The sequence below is a fragment of the Numida meleagris genome, chromosome Z (genome assembly GCF_002078875.1).
Source record: "Numida meleagris isolate 19003 breed g44 Domestic line chromosome Z, NumMel1.0, whole genome shotgun sequence".
Taxonomy (NCBI): Eukaryota; Metazoa; Chordata; class Aves; order Galliformes; family Numididae; genus Numida; species Numida meleagris.
Window position 1 is genome coordinate 22,760,506 of NC_034438.1, and position 22,056 is coordinate 22,782,561.

The window sequence follows — 22,056 nt, forward strand, 5'->3', positions numbered from 1 at the left end:
AAAGCCAAGGCAGGGATGAAGGCTTGTGAATACTGAAGAGACAGACCTGAGTCTCAGAGCAGGGGGGCAAGGGGGACTGCACAGCAGCAAAGAGGTGGTGGGTCCACAATTCTGCCCATGGAAAAGTTGGTGCCTGCAGCCATAGCTGAATGCGGCTGTGCTGGTACCATTCTGGGTACCACCTCTGGAGTATCACCTGCTAGCGTGCAGCACCGGCAGAGTGAAGCTTCTAAGTTGCGTGGCCTGTGGGATCCATCTGAGTTTTACACAGAAGACTTTATAGTTCGGTTAATTACGCTGCTCTGTCCTGACAGATAAAAACGCAGCACAGCACATTACAGCATTAGGCCCAGATGGGCTCCCTGTGCTGTACCGGGCCCGCTCGCTGCCACCTCCCTCTTGCAACAGGAAGGGAAAACCTGCAAGATGGGAGGCAGCAGTGAGCACTGCTGAGAAACGAAGCATCTCAAAAAAATTTCAGAAAAAGAGCTCTGGCAAACTTGTTCCGCGTTTTTAAGTCTCTCCCTCCCCACACCCCCTCTGCTGCGTGCTGACTGCTGGAACAGGAGTAAACCCCCAGGCATAATGACCTCTGTGAGACAGGTGTTGTTTGTTAAGTGTGAGGTGGACTGTGGCCCTGTGGTATTTATGTACAATGTACCTTTCCGTCTGACATGCAACATGAAAAAAAACAGACAGTTCTGCCCAGCTCCCATCTCCTCAGCGTGTTGTGCAGACATTTGGGCCTTACTTTGAGTGCCACTGCTGTAGAGGTGCACCCAGATCCATTCACTGATTTGTAGGATCGGATGCATGCAGTAAACCTACTTCCAGCCCTCAGGAATACCCTTACAAGTGACAGAAAAGCAGCCTCTTATCTGCTCCCTCTGATAGCAAAGCAGACACCGCTGATGGCAACAAACACTCCTAAGTACAGCACTAAGTACAGAGCAGGATGCAGGTAGGAACAGACCTCTACCATCATCTAGTCCAACCATGCAACTACCACACACATTGATCCCTAATCCATGTCCCTACATACTGCTTCTACCCTGTCCTGAAACACCTCCAGGGACAGTGACTCCACCACCTCCCCGGGCAGCCTGCACCAGTGCACCACCACTCTTTCTGAGAAATGCTTCCTAATATCCGACCCGAACCTCCCCTGCTGCAGTGTGGGGCCATTCATAATACATCTTACCTTTATCAAAAAATCAAGAAGTGAAGCCAGATGTGTCCAGCCCCACTGTCTCTCACCACCAGCACCACTGTGGCATTTTTAAGCGCCATGCAGCTGGAGGCTGCTCTGCCCCACACGATGGCATCGCCACCAGCGAGCTCTGAGGTGCGGGAGCCTAACAAGGGATCTGAGCTCTCTGCGTTTCCGAGTTTAAACATCTGCTCGTTTCATAACCATTTTTTGTCTTTTCATTAAGCAACAGTAACTAGTTTTCTGCTTGCACTTAAGCTCAATTACCCTGCACTTACTGAAGAGCAAAGTTCTCCTACAACATCTGATTTATTTATGCAGCAGTGTACAAAGACATCACATAGGTACAATTAATCCCTTCAGCAGTACAGCTCAGGCACCGCTGTCTGCCATTAGCAGCGGCTGGGCAGCTTGAGGAACTGGAACAGTAACAACAGAAACTTAACAATGGATGATCTTCTTTTTTTTTTTTTTGTAGGAACCAAACTGCACTATTTTTATTTTCATTTTTTTCAACATTGCTATGTACTCAAATGAAACAGTGGTCAAATAAATATCCTTTAATAAAGAAAAAAGGAATCATTTTTAAGCACCAAAACTGTGAGTATGATGTTACATCGCATGTACAAGAAGGTGAGTTCAGTACTTTGTGTACAGGTTTAAACTTCTGAGTCATGATAATAAAAACATGAAGTACACAGCAATAAACTTGCATGGCAGGGGAATTGCACTAAAGAAAAAAAGAGCAAAAGGCAGACAGCTACAATTGGTTTAGTTTTAGGTATTGCTGGAAATGTTTGCTTAATTTACCTTTTTATTTTAGGAGATACTTGTTGCCTAATACTTTATAGCCTTGAGCATTTTTAGGTATAGCAAATCTGCAGAGTCATTTACAGTAAGATATGCATTTAATACGTCTTCTTTGAATACAATGATGTTAAAGGACCTCCTTACTGCCAAGCACTAGTGTTCCATTCTACCAATAATATTGCACAAAGCTAGTGAATGGCAAACTGGTTTTGATTATTTCTCATTTATTCAACACGTTTAAAAAAAGAAGTTAACATCATTAACCTTTACTGATGTCACTCATGCGAGACCATCTGCAGCCATCCAAATTCCTTTATCTCATGATGATGTATCTGTAAATATGTAAGACTAAATCCAACACATACAGCAAGCACAGTAACACGCTGGGAGATGTTGAGTGAGTGTCCCTGATCCCCAACACCTGTTCCGCAATTCAGAAATCAAAAGTGCTCCTGAAAGGATCTGAAAAGTCAAAGCCACCTAAGGCAAAACAGTACGGAACAGGTAACAGTCTCTGCACCAACATTGCTGCAGAGTTAGGGCTGCACTCACCAAAAGGCAATCATCCCTCTGACTCTTTCCAAATGCTGGTTAACAGCTTCAGATACTGGCTTTAAATAATACTCTACAGTAATCTTAAGTTCAGCAGAGTAAAATTCATTGCCTGGTCGTTTCCATGTAAGAGGTACATCAGAGTATTCACATTTGAATGGAAAGACCTTTTCTGTCAAATGCTGAAGCTTGGGGCCACAGAAGATGGACCTCATTCACAATAAAGTACATAAATGTCGCAGTCAGAGCTGGATTTGGGTTAACAGTTAAACTGAATGGGAAGTGCAAAGAAATGTATATACAACAGCCCCTCCCAGAAATACACTGGCATGCCCACCCACCCTCAGCCCTGCTAAAAATCCTAATTTTAAGTACATGTATTAGGCAGCAATTAAATATAAACTCATTTTATAGGAAAAATTTAAATTACAGTATATTTATAGGTTAAAAACAGCCACTGCTGTGCTTCTTACAGCACTGGTAGCAGTGTGTCAATGTGCTTACTACACTGAAGAGCAATTTGCAGTCAAGTTTGGAATGATCTCCTGTCTGTCAGCCCCGCGGCACTGAAATCACAGCGCGCTCTCCCAGTAAGGTGCTCTGTTTGCTCCTTTTCTTTGCAATAAGCTTCGCTTGTTCTTAACATTAATTCTGTAGTGCTAAACATAACAATATATTGTCCATGCTTATGGAATCATTACCAGAAATATACACAGGTAAGTTAATTACATAAGCATTACAATGAAAATAAAATCTGATTACACATGTGAACAAAATTGATTTACAAGTTACACTCTTGAAATTCAGTGCAACAAACGAGTGAGGGGAACATCGACCAATGACAGTTTCTGCTTCCTCCTCTCGTTAAGTTGCATTTCAACAACACATCTGTCATTACTTAATATTAGACATTACAGAATATAGTGCTTATATATCAAAATGATTCTTTACAAATAACATAGTGAAGTATGTCGAGTTCTATCCCCAATGCAGCCACAAAAAAAACACAATAGATAATAATACTAAGTTATTTTACAGGTGTCTGGTGTAGGACACAGACTGTCAGAGTTTTTAGAAAACCTTAAAAGTGATGCTTAAGGAAAATAACTATGACATGAAAAGAGAGTGAACAAACTAAGAATATTGGTCATTTTTAAAGGGTTTGGAACTTCTGTGAATAAGAGGATGAAATTCATGCTGATGCAGATTCAGTTTCTGAGGAAAGCCTTCCTATGTTCCTGATGTTTTGGTTATTTAACTAGAAGTTCCGATTTTCATTTCTTCTTCTCACTCATACATGTTTCAGTCCTCAGATAAGCATTTGTACAATAAACATACACTGCAACTCCTTACCATGATGGATCAGTCATACATTATAAAACAGTTTTAACCAGAACCATGAAAGCAAGTTCCTAAAGATGGAAAATGTGCGAGAGCTGACAGACTGCGTAAGACAAACAGCAAGCAACAGATGGATGCAGCCACCACAATGAAGTCCAGCCAGAAAGGAAAAATATCAGTAATCTGTAGAAAGGCCTTTTTCATGAAGGTTCTCTTTCCTTGCATATGCGTAAGTGATTTTTCTGTAGTGATGCTTGCTATGATTTCTCAAGGACCAACACATTCATAAGAGCTTCTTTCAGCTATGGAGGAGCCAAATCTGCAGGATTGTCAGAACTTCGGTAAGGTTCCTGTGACCACTCTCTCCCTGTTTGCTGCTCCCACCACCCCATTGCAAAATGTCATGTTGCAGAGGATGGCAAGATTGATACATTAGTCTGCACACTACATATACACAATTTCTGTATCACAGTGGGGATGTGAAATTGTGACATCTAGTGACCTGTGTAAGATTAAAACCTAGGATTTGGGGGTTTTCTTAGCAGTATGTGGGGGAAAACACCATTTTCATCCCATGTGGAAGATGGCAGTTCTGAACTGATATAAGCTGCTATGCTTAGCACAACAACTAGTCTTTGTGTGCACATAAAATACTTGCTCCTATGATAAATCCATTTCTATAAACTATGCTATTAGAGGAATCTAAGATTTCAACTAAATATAAACCAGATTAAGGACAGTAATTTTTCTCAATCATGCACACATTCAAGGCAAAGTTGACAGACCACATGGCAAATAAATCTGAAAGCTGCAGTACAGTAAAGCATCGAGCTACTTATATTTATCACAACACAACAGCAAAATGTAGACACATTGCGCAAAGGGACCATTGCACCTATATCTTAAAATTATGATATTTTCCTCTTGACCTCAAATTTTGCTAGAGTCCCATATGCATACTGTAAGGAATGAAAATGTAGCCCGGAAAATAGGAAAAACTGGCATAGTTGCTCAATCAAAACTATTTATATAGCACTAAGCTTCAGATGAACTGTATAATCTGAATTACCATTCTACAACAAATTCTGCTTTGGGCTATGGCCAAAAATTTATTTAACTCAGTTTCAAAGTGCGGTGTGACTGGAAGTGAAGACAATTGCAGAGCAAAAATACACCATTTACAGTACAGGCAACTTCCAATGATTATGATAATGTGCATGAGCACAGTGTTAGCTTACAACCACACCACTAACTGAGTTCAGAAAAGCAGTTTAAGAAAAATATGTATTGTATCTTTAGGCCCTTGGAAAGCCAGTATCAAGTGTACCATAGAACCGATCTCAGGAGAGAAGCATACAGACCTGACAACTAATACATACAGCAAAATCAATACAGCTCTGAAATAATGCTACTCATGGGTGCTTTAAGAATGAATGTTCACTTACTATAAATAAGGCAACAAGGTTAAGAAAATGCCTGTCAATAGCAAGGGTAATGTGACATCCTTCTGAGATGTCCGATCGAGCTTTAATTTCAGGACAGCCACAGCAGAGCAGCTGAAGGGTCCGACCTCTGAGGTTCCTGCAGGTTTATGTCACCTGTTACCAAGCTGAGTGCTCCTGTTCCTATTTACAAAAGTAAATGGCAAGACATGCAATCTCCTGTCAGGAACACTGGCAGTATGTGTTCCGTTGTGTGACAGCAGCAAAGCATAACTCCACTCTAAAAAAAAAAAAAAAAAACAACACACTATCCCCATAACAGTTTGTTTTTCACAAGAATGGTGAATGGAACGTACTACACGAGGACACAGACCGCGTACTTCTCAAACGCAGAGTATGTCACGCCAGTAAACGTAAAATGCTGGTGAGAATTTAGCTTTCTTAACTTTTTAACAGGCTGACTGTAGTATCACGTGGAGCTTCTAGATGTTCCAAGACACTCTCTTCCTCTCTACTGACACCTCTTACCCTAGTGATACACATTCTAAAGGCAGCTGTCTGCAGCCATCAGCCATGAAGCTTAGGAATACTTCTATTCACTTCAGAGGAAGTTGTAACTTTCCTTTTAAAAAAAAATAGTCACTAACAAAAGGGAACTATTTCTTTTTCAGCCAGCAGGCTTTTAGGTGTGAAATACAAATATTTCTGCAGCCACTGAAGAGAATAACAACAAAAAAAAAAGCATGAGAAGCATATTTTCAAAACTGAAGTATCAAGTATGCTTAAGTGCTTTGATCTTTTTAAAAGACGGCTGCTTACAGTATTCAAACAAAGCCTTTTAAACCAAACAAAAATAATTTTAAGTATGAAATTACAAAATATTGCTTCTTACAACAAATGATAAAGTATACTTGGTTTAACATAGCTGAATATTATTTTTAAAAAAGCATGAAAATGTCTATGTTAGAAAAGTTTAAGATTACAAATGACCTTCTAAAAAGGTGCTGCCAGTATGTCTTTCTATAAATGCACCATGCTGGAAACACATTCTTAAATATGTACTGAACTCAGCTCCTATTTCTTATTATGCTGTAGTCACCTGCTGTTTTTCAAACTGACACACGCTTCTTCAAACTAAGAAGAAAGAAGCTTTGTTGCACATTACTGAATTTCAGCTACTTCGGTGCAACAAGGAATTCTGCTCTTTCTGTAATATCACTGCTAGCTTTTCTGCGAGGACCTATTTAATTGGTTTTCAAGAAGATGATGTACTCAGTGCAGTGAAGGGTAGATTTTATACCTGTTCTGTTGTTTCAGTCAGATCACATAGTTCCTTTAACAGCAAGTATTCTCCCAGCTCAAAATGCTCTCTCCACTTAACTGGCCACACACTACTAACACAAAAATGAAAAGTGCTTAAGAGTCAGGCATTCTTGATTATATAAAATGCATCTCAGAACAACTTAGCTTTCTACTCAAACCAAAATTTTTAGAACAAATAAAGAAAAAAGTGACCTGAAAAATGTATATTTCAAGCCATTTTTTCCAGATGCTGAATCTTTTGCCAAAGAAAGACTATTTCTTTGTGAAAGAAAGTCGCCTGCGGAACTGGTGGTCAAGACTGCTGGCTCTGAATTTTCAAAATGAAGAGGAAAAGTGATCTTCAATTGGGGTTTCTTTTCTCACTTCAGTGGCTGCATATCACCTGTTTGGGGAAAAAAAAAAAAAAAAGGAACATCTGAAAAGCTAAAGAGCTTTACAAGTCCTCTCTGATCTATGTATTAGGCAAGTCCAACATGCAATACTGATCTACATCTAGAAAAAGCCTCGATTCTCTCTGTTCCCAGGCCAGCACTGCTCACAGGCTAACAACACCTTGACACACAGTATGACCAGGACTCCTTTTCCTTCTGGTATTTCTGCACTGAACACTGATCTGAGCTTGGAGAAGCCCTGAATTAAAATGCTGTAGAGAACAGAGGATGACTTCTTCACCCAGTTACTCTGTCCATCACTCCCAGGAACCCAAGCTTTCCAACTACTTAGAATACTCTTAGTATTGCCATCTCTGTGTACTATAAAAGCTTGGGATACTTCTGATAACCAAAAATCTTGTTTTGTTTTTTACCCACACAGAATCCATTGCATCTTTATGCTGCTTGTTCAGCTGTACCTCAGATACATGGAATGCCCTTAAAAAAAGGTAATAACATAACTTTAGACAGAAGTTAACTCACACAAGTAAAACAAGATATGACTAGGTATCCTGCAGGAATTGATTACTATTATCTTCAAACCTCAATAATGAAGAAAATTACTTTAGTGTACATTACTACTCTTATTCCTCTACTATGCATATTCTAAGATGCTTTTTGGCATTTGATAAACATATTATAGATTTAGCTTTCATTATTAAGGCAAATAATCGCATTACAGTTAGCCTATAAGGATGTGTACATATTAAGCGAAATTCATAACGCAGCTGCCAAAATACTTTCATGTAACTGTTTTGAACCTAAAATTCCTATGCAACTGTTTTTGGATATGCAGACCTTACAGATAAAAATCAGTATATCAATCCTTTATTAAAAAGCATGGTATCAGCAATAACTGATAATAGTAAAAGAAAAATATTCTGCAAGTTCTTAAACTTTTTCTGTTATTCTTCTGTAATCAGGCTATATGTTCAAGCACTCACCTATGTGAAAATTATCTATTCCACTGAATTTCAAATGGACTTTGTTTCAAGCTTTCTGTTCCAGCAGACTATTTTACACACTTTGATAGCATGGGCCAGTTTTTCATTTCTGACCTGTTAGATAGTTTGCACAACCATTCTTCAATCAAATCTGTCTGTTTAAGTCTCATCTCATGAGAAAAGGATTGTTTTCTTAACAGAGTAAGATACTGGTGAGAGAAAGCAGGTTCTGGATGGGTGAAAAACTCCCGAGTAGCATACACTCAGAACTCCAGCACTGCACCCTGCTTTAGGTCCAACTGATTTCACAGGATCTCAGTGTTTGGCAGAAGTGCATCCTTAAACTGGGAAACAGCCACAGCTGCAAACTGACAGAATACTTCAGTTCAGTAGTGCTTTAAAAGGTGACATGAATTGGTGCACTACAGGTACTGCATAGCAGTGACTTTCAACACCCTGAAATGCGTCTAAAGGGCTGTAAAAGGTAACGAGAAAAATGGTAATTTATATTGTACAGAAATGTACTCATAAGACTTCTGTGAGGATACAGTTCCAATGGAAAATGTTTAGGGAGTTCACCAATTAGATTAAAAAAATTCAAAGTCACTTCTGGATATACATACATACATATATATATATACATACATATATACATGGATATATATCCAGAAGTGACTTCAAATTTATGTGTGTATCTATAAATGTTCTTTAGTGTTAAACAATGCTCTTGCTAAGTGATCTACAAAACGAAGAAAATAACTGCACTGAGAAAACGAAGTCAGTTCCAATGCAAGTCTTTTCTTACACCTATGACTTCATTTCTAAGGGTCTGTGACAGTGGGAGTTTTCAGAATGCAAAATAATATAGAACATTGAGTTTCAGCAAGAAACTTTCACTCCTGGATTTTCAACTTCAAAATTATTAGTATATTTGGTATAGAAGGAACATGCCACAATTAAACAGTAATAAATCACTACTGTGGCCAGTGGCTATTTTATGGGGAAACATATACAAAATTTCCTTCCCTTTCTAAAAGTTTTAAATATAGTTATTCGAAAATAGCATATCAGTGTACAATTTGAACCACAGTATTTTATAATCATGTCAACATTTGGCAGATGATGTGCTACATCACCAACACACTTTAAACAGCTGTAGCACTTTACTGTAGCTGAAGAGCGACAATGATAAATACTAACAAGTATAGAACTGTCTGATGGAAAGCGTCAGGAAGGTTATCTTTGTCCTACTGCTAGCTGTGTTGCAAGGATTATAAATATTTATCTTCCATACTCTTGAAATAGCCTTTGATTTCTAAACAGATTTATAATTTTTCTTAGAGATTGTCATCTCTCTTCTCTCCAGATTTTAAATGCTCACAACTAAATTTAGGGGGACCTTTCATTCAGACTTAAGCTCAACCACATGTCAGTAACAGAAAGAACCACCACAGAAGAACAGTGCTGGATGCTGTTGCTGTAATCAAAAATTAAGACTAACACAGCCTTAATTTTGGAATTTAATACCAATCTCTGTTTAGTTCTAACTAACTTCATCTAATGTAAGTACTTTCAGGCACTGTACCTTAGTATAAAGTAAGCTCACGGGATTTGCGTTAGGAGCAGAAGTATAAATTACACTTGTACCTTTACTGGTTATAGTCTAGAAATTCAGAGTGTTCACAGATTGAGACTAAGCTATCAAAGAGTCAGTCAGACAGGGTAGCCAATGAGATTTCGAAGCGTTCAGCAGTCAAATTTACTATCCTTGACTTGGAGCTATTCATTCTGAAGTGGTAAACGCTACATTTTTTACAAGGCCAGAAGAAATCAGAAAATAATAACAGTATATGTCCAAGAGTGATTGTGCTACTTTTGCTTTGCTACTTAAAAGCTTTTTAAAGTTTTAAAGCCACAAACAGTCCCTTCAAATTCACTAAATGAAACAAAGCTTTTTATAGTAGCTGTCCTGTCACTATTCAGCAAAAGTGTTCAAACAATTACAGACTAAGATGTTGTCTTAAAAAAACCTTTTCCTTAATAGAAACCCTAAATTCCTTCAAAAAGTCAGCGATACTAAATTCCTATGTGCATGTTTTATCACACTGGACATCACACAGTTTAGTCACATTCATACTACGTATCCTATAATGCATGACCTGAGGCTTAGCAGCTGTTGTTATAAAAAAGTGTTGAAGAAATATATATGTATTTTAAATGAATTTAATTACAGGTTAATTTTCCCAGTCTGTGCAAGGCAAACTCTCCTCTTCATCCTCTGATTCAGGTGATGCTTCCTTAATTCGCCGTAATGCTTCATGGATGCTCCTTGTCAGAGGGTCAGTATCAGGCAGAATTGTAAAGGATTCTCTCAACACATCTTTCTGTACTTTCTTCAGTTTCACCCCTTTCCTGATCTGTGCCAAGATGTTATTGCTATCATCTTCATCAGGAAAAGGAGGGAGACTTCTCTGCTCCACTTTTCGTAAGTGAAAGCTCCCACGCTTCAAGGAAGCCAGCACTTCATCCATCGGGGAACTCACTGCAGTAAAACCAAAATACCTTCATTATCGTTTTTACTGAATTTATTCAGCATCTATTTATATTTCCTACACAACCAAAAGTAGCCACATGCAATTAATTTAATAGTCCCACAGCATAAGTATAAAGGAGACTGTGGTTTCAATTTTATCATTCTATAGCTCTATTTTTGTATTAGCTTCCAAATTTATCTTCCCTATTACGAGGTCAAAACTAGATTATACAAACACTTATAACTTCTGAAACGAAGTAACATCATAATAGGTAAGCAGTAAAACTTACTGAACATGACTTTCCTGTTACACGCCAGGAAAATCAAAATATCTGCAATAAGTAAAACATAATGAAAGTATGCATTACTTTGTATTTATTGACTTGGAAACTTACATAATGAACACGTACTGGACTGTGCCGCAACACGAATGCAAGCACAAAGGAAAATCTTTATTTTCTGCACTTATATTCTGTGGCCATTTTTACCTACTCTAAGTACTAAAGCATGCCAGTGAGGGAAGAGGTACAGCCAACTGTCGCAGGATGCATTTTCCTGCTCCTTTGGATTATGATCTCTACAAGCACCTAGTTACAATGTGCCTGTACAAATTACTTTCCTTTATAATTAATGAAGACAGAGTTTACACTTTATCACACATCCCTCCTTTATCACCAATCTGAAGCTAGTTCTCTGCAGAAATAAAAATTGAGCTTCGGCTCTTTTAAGAGCTACCGGTAGGTAAGATCTTTATATCAGAGAATACGATACAAAAAACAGTACACATCAGTTAGCAAACACTAGCACATACAAAGTGCAGCACATATCAATCAACAGATGAATATCCAGCTCCAGTTCTTTTCTTTCTAAAACTTCCTTTGTATTTATGAGTGGACCTTGTCCAGATGACTAATGGCTCAGACAACTGGAATAGACACAAGGAAAAGACAGACGATAAAGGATTGCACATTTCAAGGAGAAAGGAAAGACTGTTAAGCACTCATCTGTTGTAGACTGACATCTCTGAAGCTGCTTAGAGATTTGGAGCATCTGTCTTTTGAAATCCACAGAGTAGCAGGTAGTGTGCAGCTGCTAACATTAATGATACTCTTAAGAGGGAATATATAATTTGATTTTCTATTTGTCATTTTATGATGTATATCAAGTTGCACCCACAATATATGTTTTATATAAAATGGGAACAAAGCAGATATAAAAAAATAGGGCTACAGAAAAAAATGGAGCACAGCAGCAGCAGTATTTATCATGAACTTAAGACACCGTACTTACGACTTGCAAGACTCATAAGAGCTTAAGAATTCTATAACTATTCGGTTGTTTCAAGGTATTTCAGTTATTTAAGGAGCATTAAAGAGAAACACTCTTGTTTCTGTCTGATAGGTAAAAACAGCTCCAATTCTATTTGGATGAGGAAAAATGTCAACTGAGGGATGTTTCCTGCTGTTGTAATTGACATATCCAAGTAGAATTTCTAATGAAAAGTCATGTAACAGTACTGCAAATCAGTGCTCACCTCAGGTACTTTTTCTCACCAACTTTCAGTATAACGGTTCAGTGCTTTTGAAAATTCCATATCCAATTCTCATTAAAAAACTCCACTCTAATATAGCATATTTCATTTAAAAATTGTTTTGTTCAAATGTGGCTGCCAGCTCCCCATTTCAAAGATGATATAAACAGTTAAAAGCAAATAGCACAGAGTCCCTCAGTGAAGTTGTAACAAACCTACCAACTCAGCCCTGTGCCCTACTTATTTACCAGTGAAGTCTCTAATGAAGTTACATGCTTGGCTGATTTATTACAAATTTAATTCTCAGTTGTAGTTAAATGTGTATATTCTCATTCGGCTCTCAAGATGACTTAAGGAGTTGTGGATTTTTCTATGAAAATTTGAAGAAACCTTGAAGAAAAGATTCTCAAGGTTTCCTATGTCCCAAGACAATATTTGTTTTATTAGGTCATAAATTATGTAAAATTCTGTTTTTAAAAAAAACATTCCACCCGCAGGTGAAGCTACCTGTAAACAAGACAGGAAAGGATTCTTTAAGGCAACTTTTAACTCCACTTTCCAGCTGATTTGATATGGGGTATCATATATTCAGTTTCACAAGGTGGTTTCTGTTTAACTGAACATGTATATTGTATGCTGTCAGAAGGATCCTACAATTTGTTTGCCAACAGTTACCAACATTCTTTAAGCCATTAATGATTATACCTAAGTCACAGCATAGACTTTTCTATACAGCAATACAACGGAGGCATTGATGTACATTACAGTTAAATGCACAAGAATGCAAACATTACCTCTCCTTCTCTGTAAACCCTCTAGATCACCTGTCTTCTTAAGCTTCTTCTTGGCACTGACTAGTTGACTGCTGTCAAACAGATATGCTGCTGGGACACCAGAAGAGTGCTGGACTCCCTTCTCTTCACTCTGACGTTTGACAAAGCTGCTGCTTTTCTCTAAGGATTTGGTGGTATCTTCCTTGGAGGGCAGAGGTGGAGGTGGAGGCAGGGGTGGTGGAGGCAAAGGGGGTGGAAGTGGTACTACAGTAACAGTCTCTGTTTGTAGCTCCTTACTGACGAGAGGAGAAGGACTAACTTGAGGCAGTTCAGATGTAACACTGTTGGGAGGTAACGAGATATCCTGAAGTTGTTCCAAGCTCGTGGATTCCTGCACTTGCAAAGGCTGAACTGCATTTTCCAATTCCACCTCTTCACTTTTCTCTTGGATTTGTATGGTTGCTGGCAAAGATTGAGGCTGATCTACGGAGGACATTGAGCTGACTGCACATTTTCTTCTTGCATGAGCCAGTCGTAGTCTCGTTGATTTAAGTATTACTTGGCCAGGGTACCGCTAGAGTATAAAAGTTAATTACAATTAGGTAAGTATATGTAGCAGACTATTTTAGATACTGAATACTTGTCATTAGGGCTTGCTTTTCCAGCAAGTAGAATTCATCCATTGTTTTCATTCATTTCGCTCTAGACATAAAACCAAAGCAAATATATCCTCACCTTTATGCACAAATAATCCATTTTTCTAATTTCAATTCTTAGTTAAGCCATAAATTATACATGCCTGGTCTAGGGATACACATAAATTAAGATTAGGATTTCACTAATAAACTAATAAACAGACAGTACATTCAAAACTGCAAGTCAAATTGAGAATTCCTTCTTGTTTCTCTTCCTTAAAGCTGGTTAAAGGCTCTCCCCACAACAAAGTCCACTCTAGCCTAAAACACTGGCTTTAGATGTGAATCATACCACTTAAAAAGTTACCTCTCACAGATATTGAACATTCTGAAAATTTTCAGTATTTTTAATTTAGTTCCCGAATTTATTTTCTCAATATGTCTTTTCAAATTTTATTCATCCACTGACATTTTTACACAAAAGTAAAAACTGATTCTGAAAAGAGGTGTAAAACATTTTTAAAAAATTGTGACATTGTGTCAGTTCATTATGAAGTGTTGGTTAACGTAAGTAAATTTGCTTTAATTTACAGAACGTATATCATTAAAAAGCCTTGTAAAAAATAAGGATACAGCTAGTGTACTGCAGAGGAAGACAGCTTTCCAGTAAATAAATTTCCCATATCTATCTTGTAGTCTTCACCAATTAATACAGTCTCCATTTTCATGCTCTTTAATCCCTCTCCTTGTTCTCTGCCTTTCATGCAATCTTCTATTGATTTTATGGTACTAGCATTGTAACAGGAAGGGATAGGTATTGACAGATGTTTGCTAACAGTCAGCAGTGGTGAAGCTTTATCAGATGGCAATGCTCCTTGCAGGAAATACCTTTGGGATTATTTTTCAAGGACAGTCTGTTAGATGTCTTGCCACCATGTGTAGATGTAAGAGAATAGAAGCTTATTATGGCACTGATAATATAACAGTGAGAGAGATTTGCTACTACCAGTGCCATACTTCATGATAAATTTTCCAAAGAGTAATTAACTATATAGTAGAAGAAGTTAACTAATAGTATAATATGGTCCTGAGAGGAGTGAAAATTTCTTTTGCAAAAAAAAAAAAGGCATAAAAGTAGAACAAGTCTTCTTCTGTTACCTGTTTAAATGTGCGAAGTCTGTCCAGTGTTTTCTGTCGTTCCTGACTAACCCAGGAGCTCTTTCTTTCCTCTTCATCTTGTAGCTGATCTCGCTTCTGAGAACACATATGGAAAACATAAATATCACCTCTAAAGCTATGTTAAACATCATAAAAGTACTATATTTAAATAACTCGTAATAATTGTAACATATTATTCAATGGTCAATTTCTCAAATAAACACATTTCTGAATTTCAAAACTTTTCAGTTGTCTTCCCCTCAAAAGACAAGTACAGATTTCCTATTTCATAATTGCAATGAAATGCAAAGCTCAGTAAAAAGACTTCAGTGTGGAACTGGAACAGTTGCACTGTAAGTTTTTACCTTGAAAGATGACAAATAACATATTCAGCAACAATATTAAACTGAAGTTTTGAATTTTATTATCTTAAGCTGGCATATTTAATCCTGTTTGATTTTCTGTAATCTTTTTAAATAAAGGTTTGAAGCTCTTCCTTGCAGCTAAGACAGCAGTATTTTTTTGTTTGGAGATCTTAACTTAGGGAAAACACATTTGGATCCACTTCCATTAACTAGTCATCCACTTTCACAAAACTTCAGCAAAGTTATTTATTCTTTGAAACAAAACACTTCAGTCAAATTTATTGAAAATGGGTACTCAGTATTAAATGGCAAATGTCACTCTATGCGTAAGTACAGAATTTATCAAAAGAATATGTCATAGAAAAATTACTACAAAGAAAAACCTCATAAGCATTAACAGCAGCCTTAATTCTTAGAAGACACATAGCATCAAATATAATTTAAAAAAAAAGCTGATACATATTGTTAAGACTATTGCCTTCATGAACTTTTATCCTTATTTAATCAACATAAAAGCAGAGTCAGCCTATCTGCCATTTTCATAATTTAGCTAGTTGTCCTTTACCAAGAGCCAGCTCCTCTGTTTTCTAAAGAGATACGTATAGATAGACACATTGGAGAGAAGGAGTACAGGCACAGAAAATGTTTAAGACAGGAGACAGAAAAATGAGAAAGCCATAAAAGAAAGTAACTGAGCTATGGAGCAAAGAAATTATAAGAATACAAAGAAAACATTATTGCAAGAAGAAAGTATAGTTCTACCATCACACCTACATTTTAAATATGCGGCCTGGTCAAATAACGTGTGTGTGTCTGTGTCAAAACCTATTCTGCAACAACAATGGATATTTCTCAGTCAAACTAAGGCATGTTTTTATATAACATAAGTTAGCAAACCCATGAAATAAATAATAAAAGAGCTCTTAAATATTAAGAGACAAAAGATTATATGATTCTGTGATTTTCTTGAGTTGGAAGGGGCCTTTAAAGGCCATCTAGTCCAACCCCTCTGCAGTGGACAGGGTCACTTACATCTAGATCAGGTTGCTCAGAGCCCCGTTCAGCCTGACCTTGAATGTCTCCAAGGATGGGGCTTCTACCACCTTTCTGGGCAACCTCTTCCTCATCATCCTTATTGTTAAAAATTTCTTCCTCATATCCAACCTAAATGTCTCCTCTTTTAATTTAAAACCATTTCCCCCTGACCTATCACAAAATACACCTCAAAAGAATCTGTCTCCTTTCTTAGAGCCAATCCCTTTAGATACTGAAAGGCCACTATCAGGTCTCCCTGGAGCCTTCTCTTCTCCAGGATGAACAGCCCCAGGTCTCCCAGCTCGTCCTCACAGGGGAGTTTTTCCATCCCTTGGATTGTTTTTGTGGCCCTCTTCTGAACACACAACAGGCCCATGTCTCTCCTATACTGAGGACTCCACACCTAGAGGTGGTACTCCAGGTGAGATCTCACCAGTGCAGAGTACAAGGGCAGGATCACCTCTCTCGACCCGCTGACCAAGCTGGTCAAGTCTTTTAGATAAATGGACTGCAATCAACACAGTAGAATTATCTGCCTTATTTTAAGAACTGAGAAAAATATCTATTCTTCCAAGTTTCTGAACGAGTATGCTGGTAAGTGTAGCCTTTTCATTACATAACTTATGGAGCTGACTTTCTGGATAAATGTATCAATGTTTAAAATGCAGAAGGATAACTCGGAATCATTTGCAGCAATGTAACTGAAGCCTGAATTACAAAGACTTAGATTTCAACGCATCTTTGTCAGTGATCTTTATTAAATATTGATATTACATCACCACTAAAGACTTAGCCCAGAGTTTGAATATTCTTTAAAAGAAGTCTAATGCAACACTTGGACAAGGTAGCTTATTCTGTGTTGAGACTACACAGAGAAATGTGGAGCAAGATCTAGAACTACATAAGACATTCTGCATGCAGCCAGACTCTAGCAGTAATCATCTAGACTGTGAATCAAGTATTAATGATTTTGATTGGGTTCAATGTCATCCTAGCACAGCTATACATTCCTCCTTACCAACATAATATGAGATAGAAATCTGATCTAATATTCTACTAATGAATGTACAATGAGGAATGCAAGTTATCTAAATGCCAGTTGAACAGCAGAAAGCTTGAACTTACTAGCTGAACAGAGTGGTGCACTTTGTACTCCTCTTCACTCTGGTGATGCTGCTGGATCTTTTCATTATGCTTTGCAATACAAATCTCCTGTAGAGACATAAGATGTTGTCCATAAAATGTGAATTTCAAAAATCAATTTTCAGTTTATATGGTAATATTTAGTAAACGGCACTAAGAAAAATAAAAATTACAAAGCCCATTTCACACAGCCAAATTAACAAAGTTGATTTAACTTACAAATAAAACCATAAAATGTAAACAAAATCAAAATAAACAAACCCAAGCCTATTACTTTTAGCTTTCAAAAGAATATACAACAGCTGCATGAAAAGTCTCTTCTACAGAATGAGTATGTAAGTGGTAAGAAATGCTGATCAGTTAAATACTTCACAACTAACTAACTAATTCTCAAATATATTATGTATTTCTGTTTCTGGAACTAGGCAGCTTCCCATTTACACATGTGAGTTCATCTTTTACATAAACAACCTGTAACCACAAACATTAATAAAGTTGTTACAATTTTATGCACACACAAACAGGTTCATTTATTATCCCAAGTTAGTGTCTATAATACATGGTTTAAAAGCAAGCATTTACACGGTATCACAGAATCACATCGGCTGGAAGGGGCCTGTGGAGTTCATTTAGTCCAATCCCCCTGCTAAACTAAGTTCGCTAGAGCCAGTTACATAGGAAAGTGATGAGGCAGGTTTGGAGTATCTCCAGAGAAGGAAACAGACCAATAAAGGACATCTGGTGGTTGGGGTCTACTAAAGACCGCCTGATCAAGGGGAGCCTGATGATGAGGCCTTCTCATTACAAAAGGCATTGTACTCACAGGCTCTCATCCTGATGGGGGATTTCAACCACCAGATATTTGCTGGGTAAACAACACGATGGGCTGCAAGCGATCCAGGAGACTTCTGGTGTGCATGGAGGACAAACTCCTGGCCCAGGTATTGGACAGACCAGCCAGAGGTGAAGTGTCACTGGACCTGGTGCTCATCAGTGCAAGGGAGCTCATTAAAGAGGTTAAGGTAGGAGGCACTCAGAGCTGTAGCAACCATGTCCTGGTCAAGTTCATGATCTCAAGGAATACAGGCCCAGGAAGAGCAGAGTCAGGACCCTGAACTTCAGGAGAGTGAAATTCTTGTTATTTAAGGAACTGCTGGATGAGATCTGGGAAACCATTGTCAGGGACAGAGGAACAGAACAGAGCTGGCAGTTCTTTAAGGACACCTTACTGAGTGCACAAGAGTTCTCTGTCCCCCAGCATAAGAAATAAGGCAGAGAAAGTAGGAAATGGGCATGGCTCAGCAAGGACCTGCTGTTGAAACTGAGGGACAAGGACACATACAGGCAGCAGAAGCAGAAATGGGTGTTCTGGGAAGAGTACAGAGATGCTGTCTAGACATGTAGAGATGGGATCAGGAAAGCCAAGCACAGATGGAACTAAACTTACAAAGACAGATTTGGGGGTCCTGGTGGATGAAAAGTTGGCCATGTGCCTGCAGTGTGCTCTTGCAGCCCAGACAGTCAACAGTATCCTGTTCTGCATCAGGAAAGAGGTGGCCAGCCAGGAGCAGGAGGTGATTGTCCTCCTCTACACTGCCCTCATGAGACCCCACCTGCAGTACTGCATCCAGCCCACAGCATAAAACAGATGCAGGGCTGATGGAGCAGGTCCAGAGGAGGCCACAAAGATGACCAGAGGCCTGGAGCATCTCTCCTTCAAGAGAGGTTGAGGGAGCTGACCTTGTTCAGCTGGGAGAAGAGAAGGCTCTGAGGAGAACTCATTGTGGCCTTCCAGTTACTTGAGGGGAACTTATAAACAGGAAGGAGAAAGACTTTTTACACGGTCTCCTTTTTACAAGGGGAATGGCTTTAAACTAAAAGAGAAGATTTAGGTAAGATGATAGGAGGAATTTCTTTACTCAGAGTAGTGAGGCACTAGCACAGGCTGTTCTGAGAAGCTGTGGTTGCCCCATTGTCCCCAAAGGTGTTCAAGACCAGGTTGGATGGGACCCTAGGCAGCCTGAGCTGGTGGTTTGCAACGCCGCGAACAGCACTTGTGGTTTGAACTAGATAATCTTTAAGGTCACTTCTGACCTAAGGCTTTCTATGATTCTGTGAAGATGATCACATGTTCTGTTTCTTGGGTTTTTTTGGTATGTTGGCAAGAATAGTGAAAAATAATACGAACAGTACTTCAGTATGTAAATTAAAGGAACATACTCTCAATTAATTGGGGCCACACTTATCTGAAATTTTTCATTTAGCATCAATATTTAAATCTTTCTGAATAACAGCAATGGTGAAATATATTTTAAGCATGTAAAGAAAGAGGGTAAGCCAGACAAAAACATCCTTGGTGCTGATTTCATACTAATAAAGATATGACCTACTTTAATGTAATTAACTCTGCATGACTTGAAATAATACCAAGAAAAAAACCACAACAACTAGGAGGGGCTGAAAAAATGTTACAGCACAGTATTAGAACTCTGAATCATCTTAATTATCAAAATGTTCTTAACAAAGAAAGGCTGCAATTTCATAGGGATAAATGTGAGGTTCTATGTAGACAAGATTAAGCTTCTGCAAGCAAAGGATAATGAAAAAAAAAAGTGAGGTGGAAATATCAGAGAAAATGAATTGGATTATTATAGTGGATGACAAATTGAAAATAAATCAACCACCTCATACTCTTGTTAAAAAAGAAAAGATTATACCAACTATAAGGACTATATGATTGGGTGTGGGAACATAGCCTGCCACATATGTGACATAATCCTTCATACTTTGGTCTGTTCTTCAGTGGGGGCATTACGATCAGCTAGAGAGACACACTTCATGAAAGATGCTAACTAGCCATAAAAACTTCAGAAAGTATCTAGAAGTAGCGTTTTTGGCCTTTAATCATCTTACCAATCTGTTCAAAAGAGAAAAAGACAATTGATCAACCACTTTTATCACTGGATAAGCTACCACATTCAAAACTAATAACATGAAATATAGTGAAAAGAGGTCTGTACTAGTGTTGTATTTAGTTAGTTCCAGTGAACCTTGCTTTCATATTGGTGTCCTCATTAAAAAATTCTCATCTAGTAAACTCAGTATGTGCAGAAAGCAAATTTTAAGATTTCTATGCAGTTATGCCCTTAAAACTTAATAGTTCTAATAACATTATGAAAGCATACCAAGGAACCTTATGTTAACTATTACCGCAAATATATATACACCTGCTTAGGCATGGGCTGTGCTTTAACCTGAGTCCTTCAAAACAGTAAAAATCTCCTATCAAATGGACATAGCAGCATGTGAAGAAGATTAGTAGGTCAAAGCATGCACTATAAGAATGGCCCAAACAACTTCACCAAATGGTTCCTTCTCTGAGCTGCTCACGATAAGAAATACTTTAACTGGATGTCAAATAATTCTATTCTGTTTTCTAAATAATTTTTCTAGACACCTTCTAGATTATCTTTATTACCACAACACTGCTAGAAATCTAGTTCTATAATAAAACAGATGTTTGTGTCATACTATAACTTAATTAATACTACTGTGCAGCCAGCAGGGGGTAGACTGGGATAACAATAGAGAGAGACCTTTCATGAAAAATTCATAACACGCTTTAAAGAAACAAGAAAAATTACGGAGTGCTTTTTTTTTTTTTGTAACTAAGTCATCAAGACAAAGGAACTTCAGGAAATCATTGCTTAACAAATGCAAATAGATTTTGTGTAAAAAACATGAGTATAGAGCTTATACTCATGTTAGTATAATATCAGTACAATGAAACTACAATGACCTCAGTAAAACCATAAATAATAAATTAAAAATATAAATTAAAAAACATCTGGCCCCAAACTTAGAAGTAGAGCTGAATAAGGTCTCTAACAAATCTGTAAGAAAAGCTTCTAAGTAAAGATGTGTTAAAAAATATTTGACAATGTCATAAAAAAAAATCAACTGCATAAACAAGGAAAGAACTTCCGAAAAAGAAAATGACTGTAGTCAAATTTATATTTACTTTACATAAAATCTTATTCTATACATAGTAATTGATTATCTGTTGCTATATTATCCCCTTAACAGACAAGATTTTCAAACGGTTGATGAAGCGACTTCCCCTGAAAAATAAAATCTGATGACAGAGAATCATCTTCTGTGCTTCCTTAATCATTCTTCGTCGTATTTTGTTAATCATATAAAACCCAAAATATAAAGATCCTAATTTAAAATAGGATCTCAGCTTGGACTTCTATATATTTTGAGAATATATAGAAAGGCGTGGAAACACCCTTTTTAACAAGTATCACATTATTCTCTAAAAACTTTGATCTATTCATTAAATTACCTTATTAACAATGCATACTGATGTAAGAGACAACTGCTAGAGAACAATGAACAAGTCATTCTGGAAAAAGGAATGAATATATTTACATATATATTCCTACATATATGTATTTGACATAGCATGTTAAAACCTTTGCTGTATTGAAAACACTTTCAACACAAAATTTCAACCATGAAATACATTAAAAAAATGAAACTGAACCTAACTTTAATTCATAGTAGCAAACCTAGTTTCAAAAATTAAGAGCGTATACTGGATTTCAAATATAGCTGCTTTTCCTTGGGAGGATAGAAGTAAGAGAATAAAAATATAACTCATTAATGAGAAAACATCCTTGAAGATTCTCTTCTGCAAAATATAAATCAAGACATAAATCTGCTCTCTGTAAAAATATGCTAGAATCTCCACATGCGAGTTTTTTGATAAGTTAATAATTTTATTTGTTCACTTTCATGTCATTGAAGATTCCTTTAAAGCTAAGA

The 22,056-nt window shown here is 37.5% G+C and overlaps 1 protein-coding gene across 1 annotated transcript in view; it reads right to left on the minus strand.

The window, feature by feature from the left end:
• JMY (junction mediating and regulatory protein, p53 cofactor) overlaps positions 1,756-22,056 on the minus strand; it is a 69,620-nt gene continuing 49,319 nt past the window's right edge. The window contains exons 7-11 of the mRNA XM_021379780.1: positions 17,209-17,295; positions 14,684-14,779; positions 12,912-13,464; positions 10,285-10,595; positions 1,756-7,060 (exon numbers count right to left, since the gene is read on the minus strand). Coding sequence (XP_021235455.1) covers positions 10,288-10,595; positions 12,912-13,464; positions 14,684-14,779; positions 17,209-17,295 — 1,044 coding nt within the window. The 3' untranslated portion in view covers positions 1,756-7,060; positions 10,285-10,287. The remainder of the gene's footprint in view (positions 7,061-10,284; positions 10,596-12,911; positions 13,465-14,683; positions 14,780-17,208; positions 17,296-22,056) is intronic.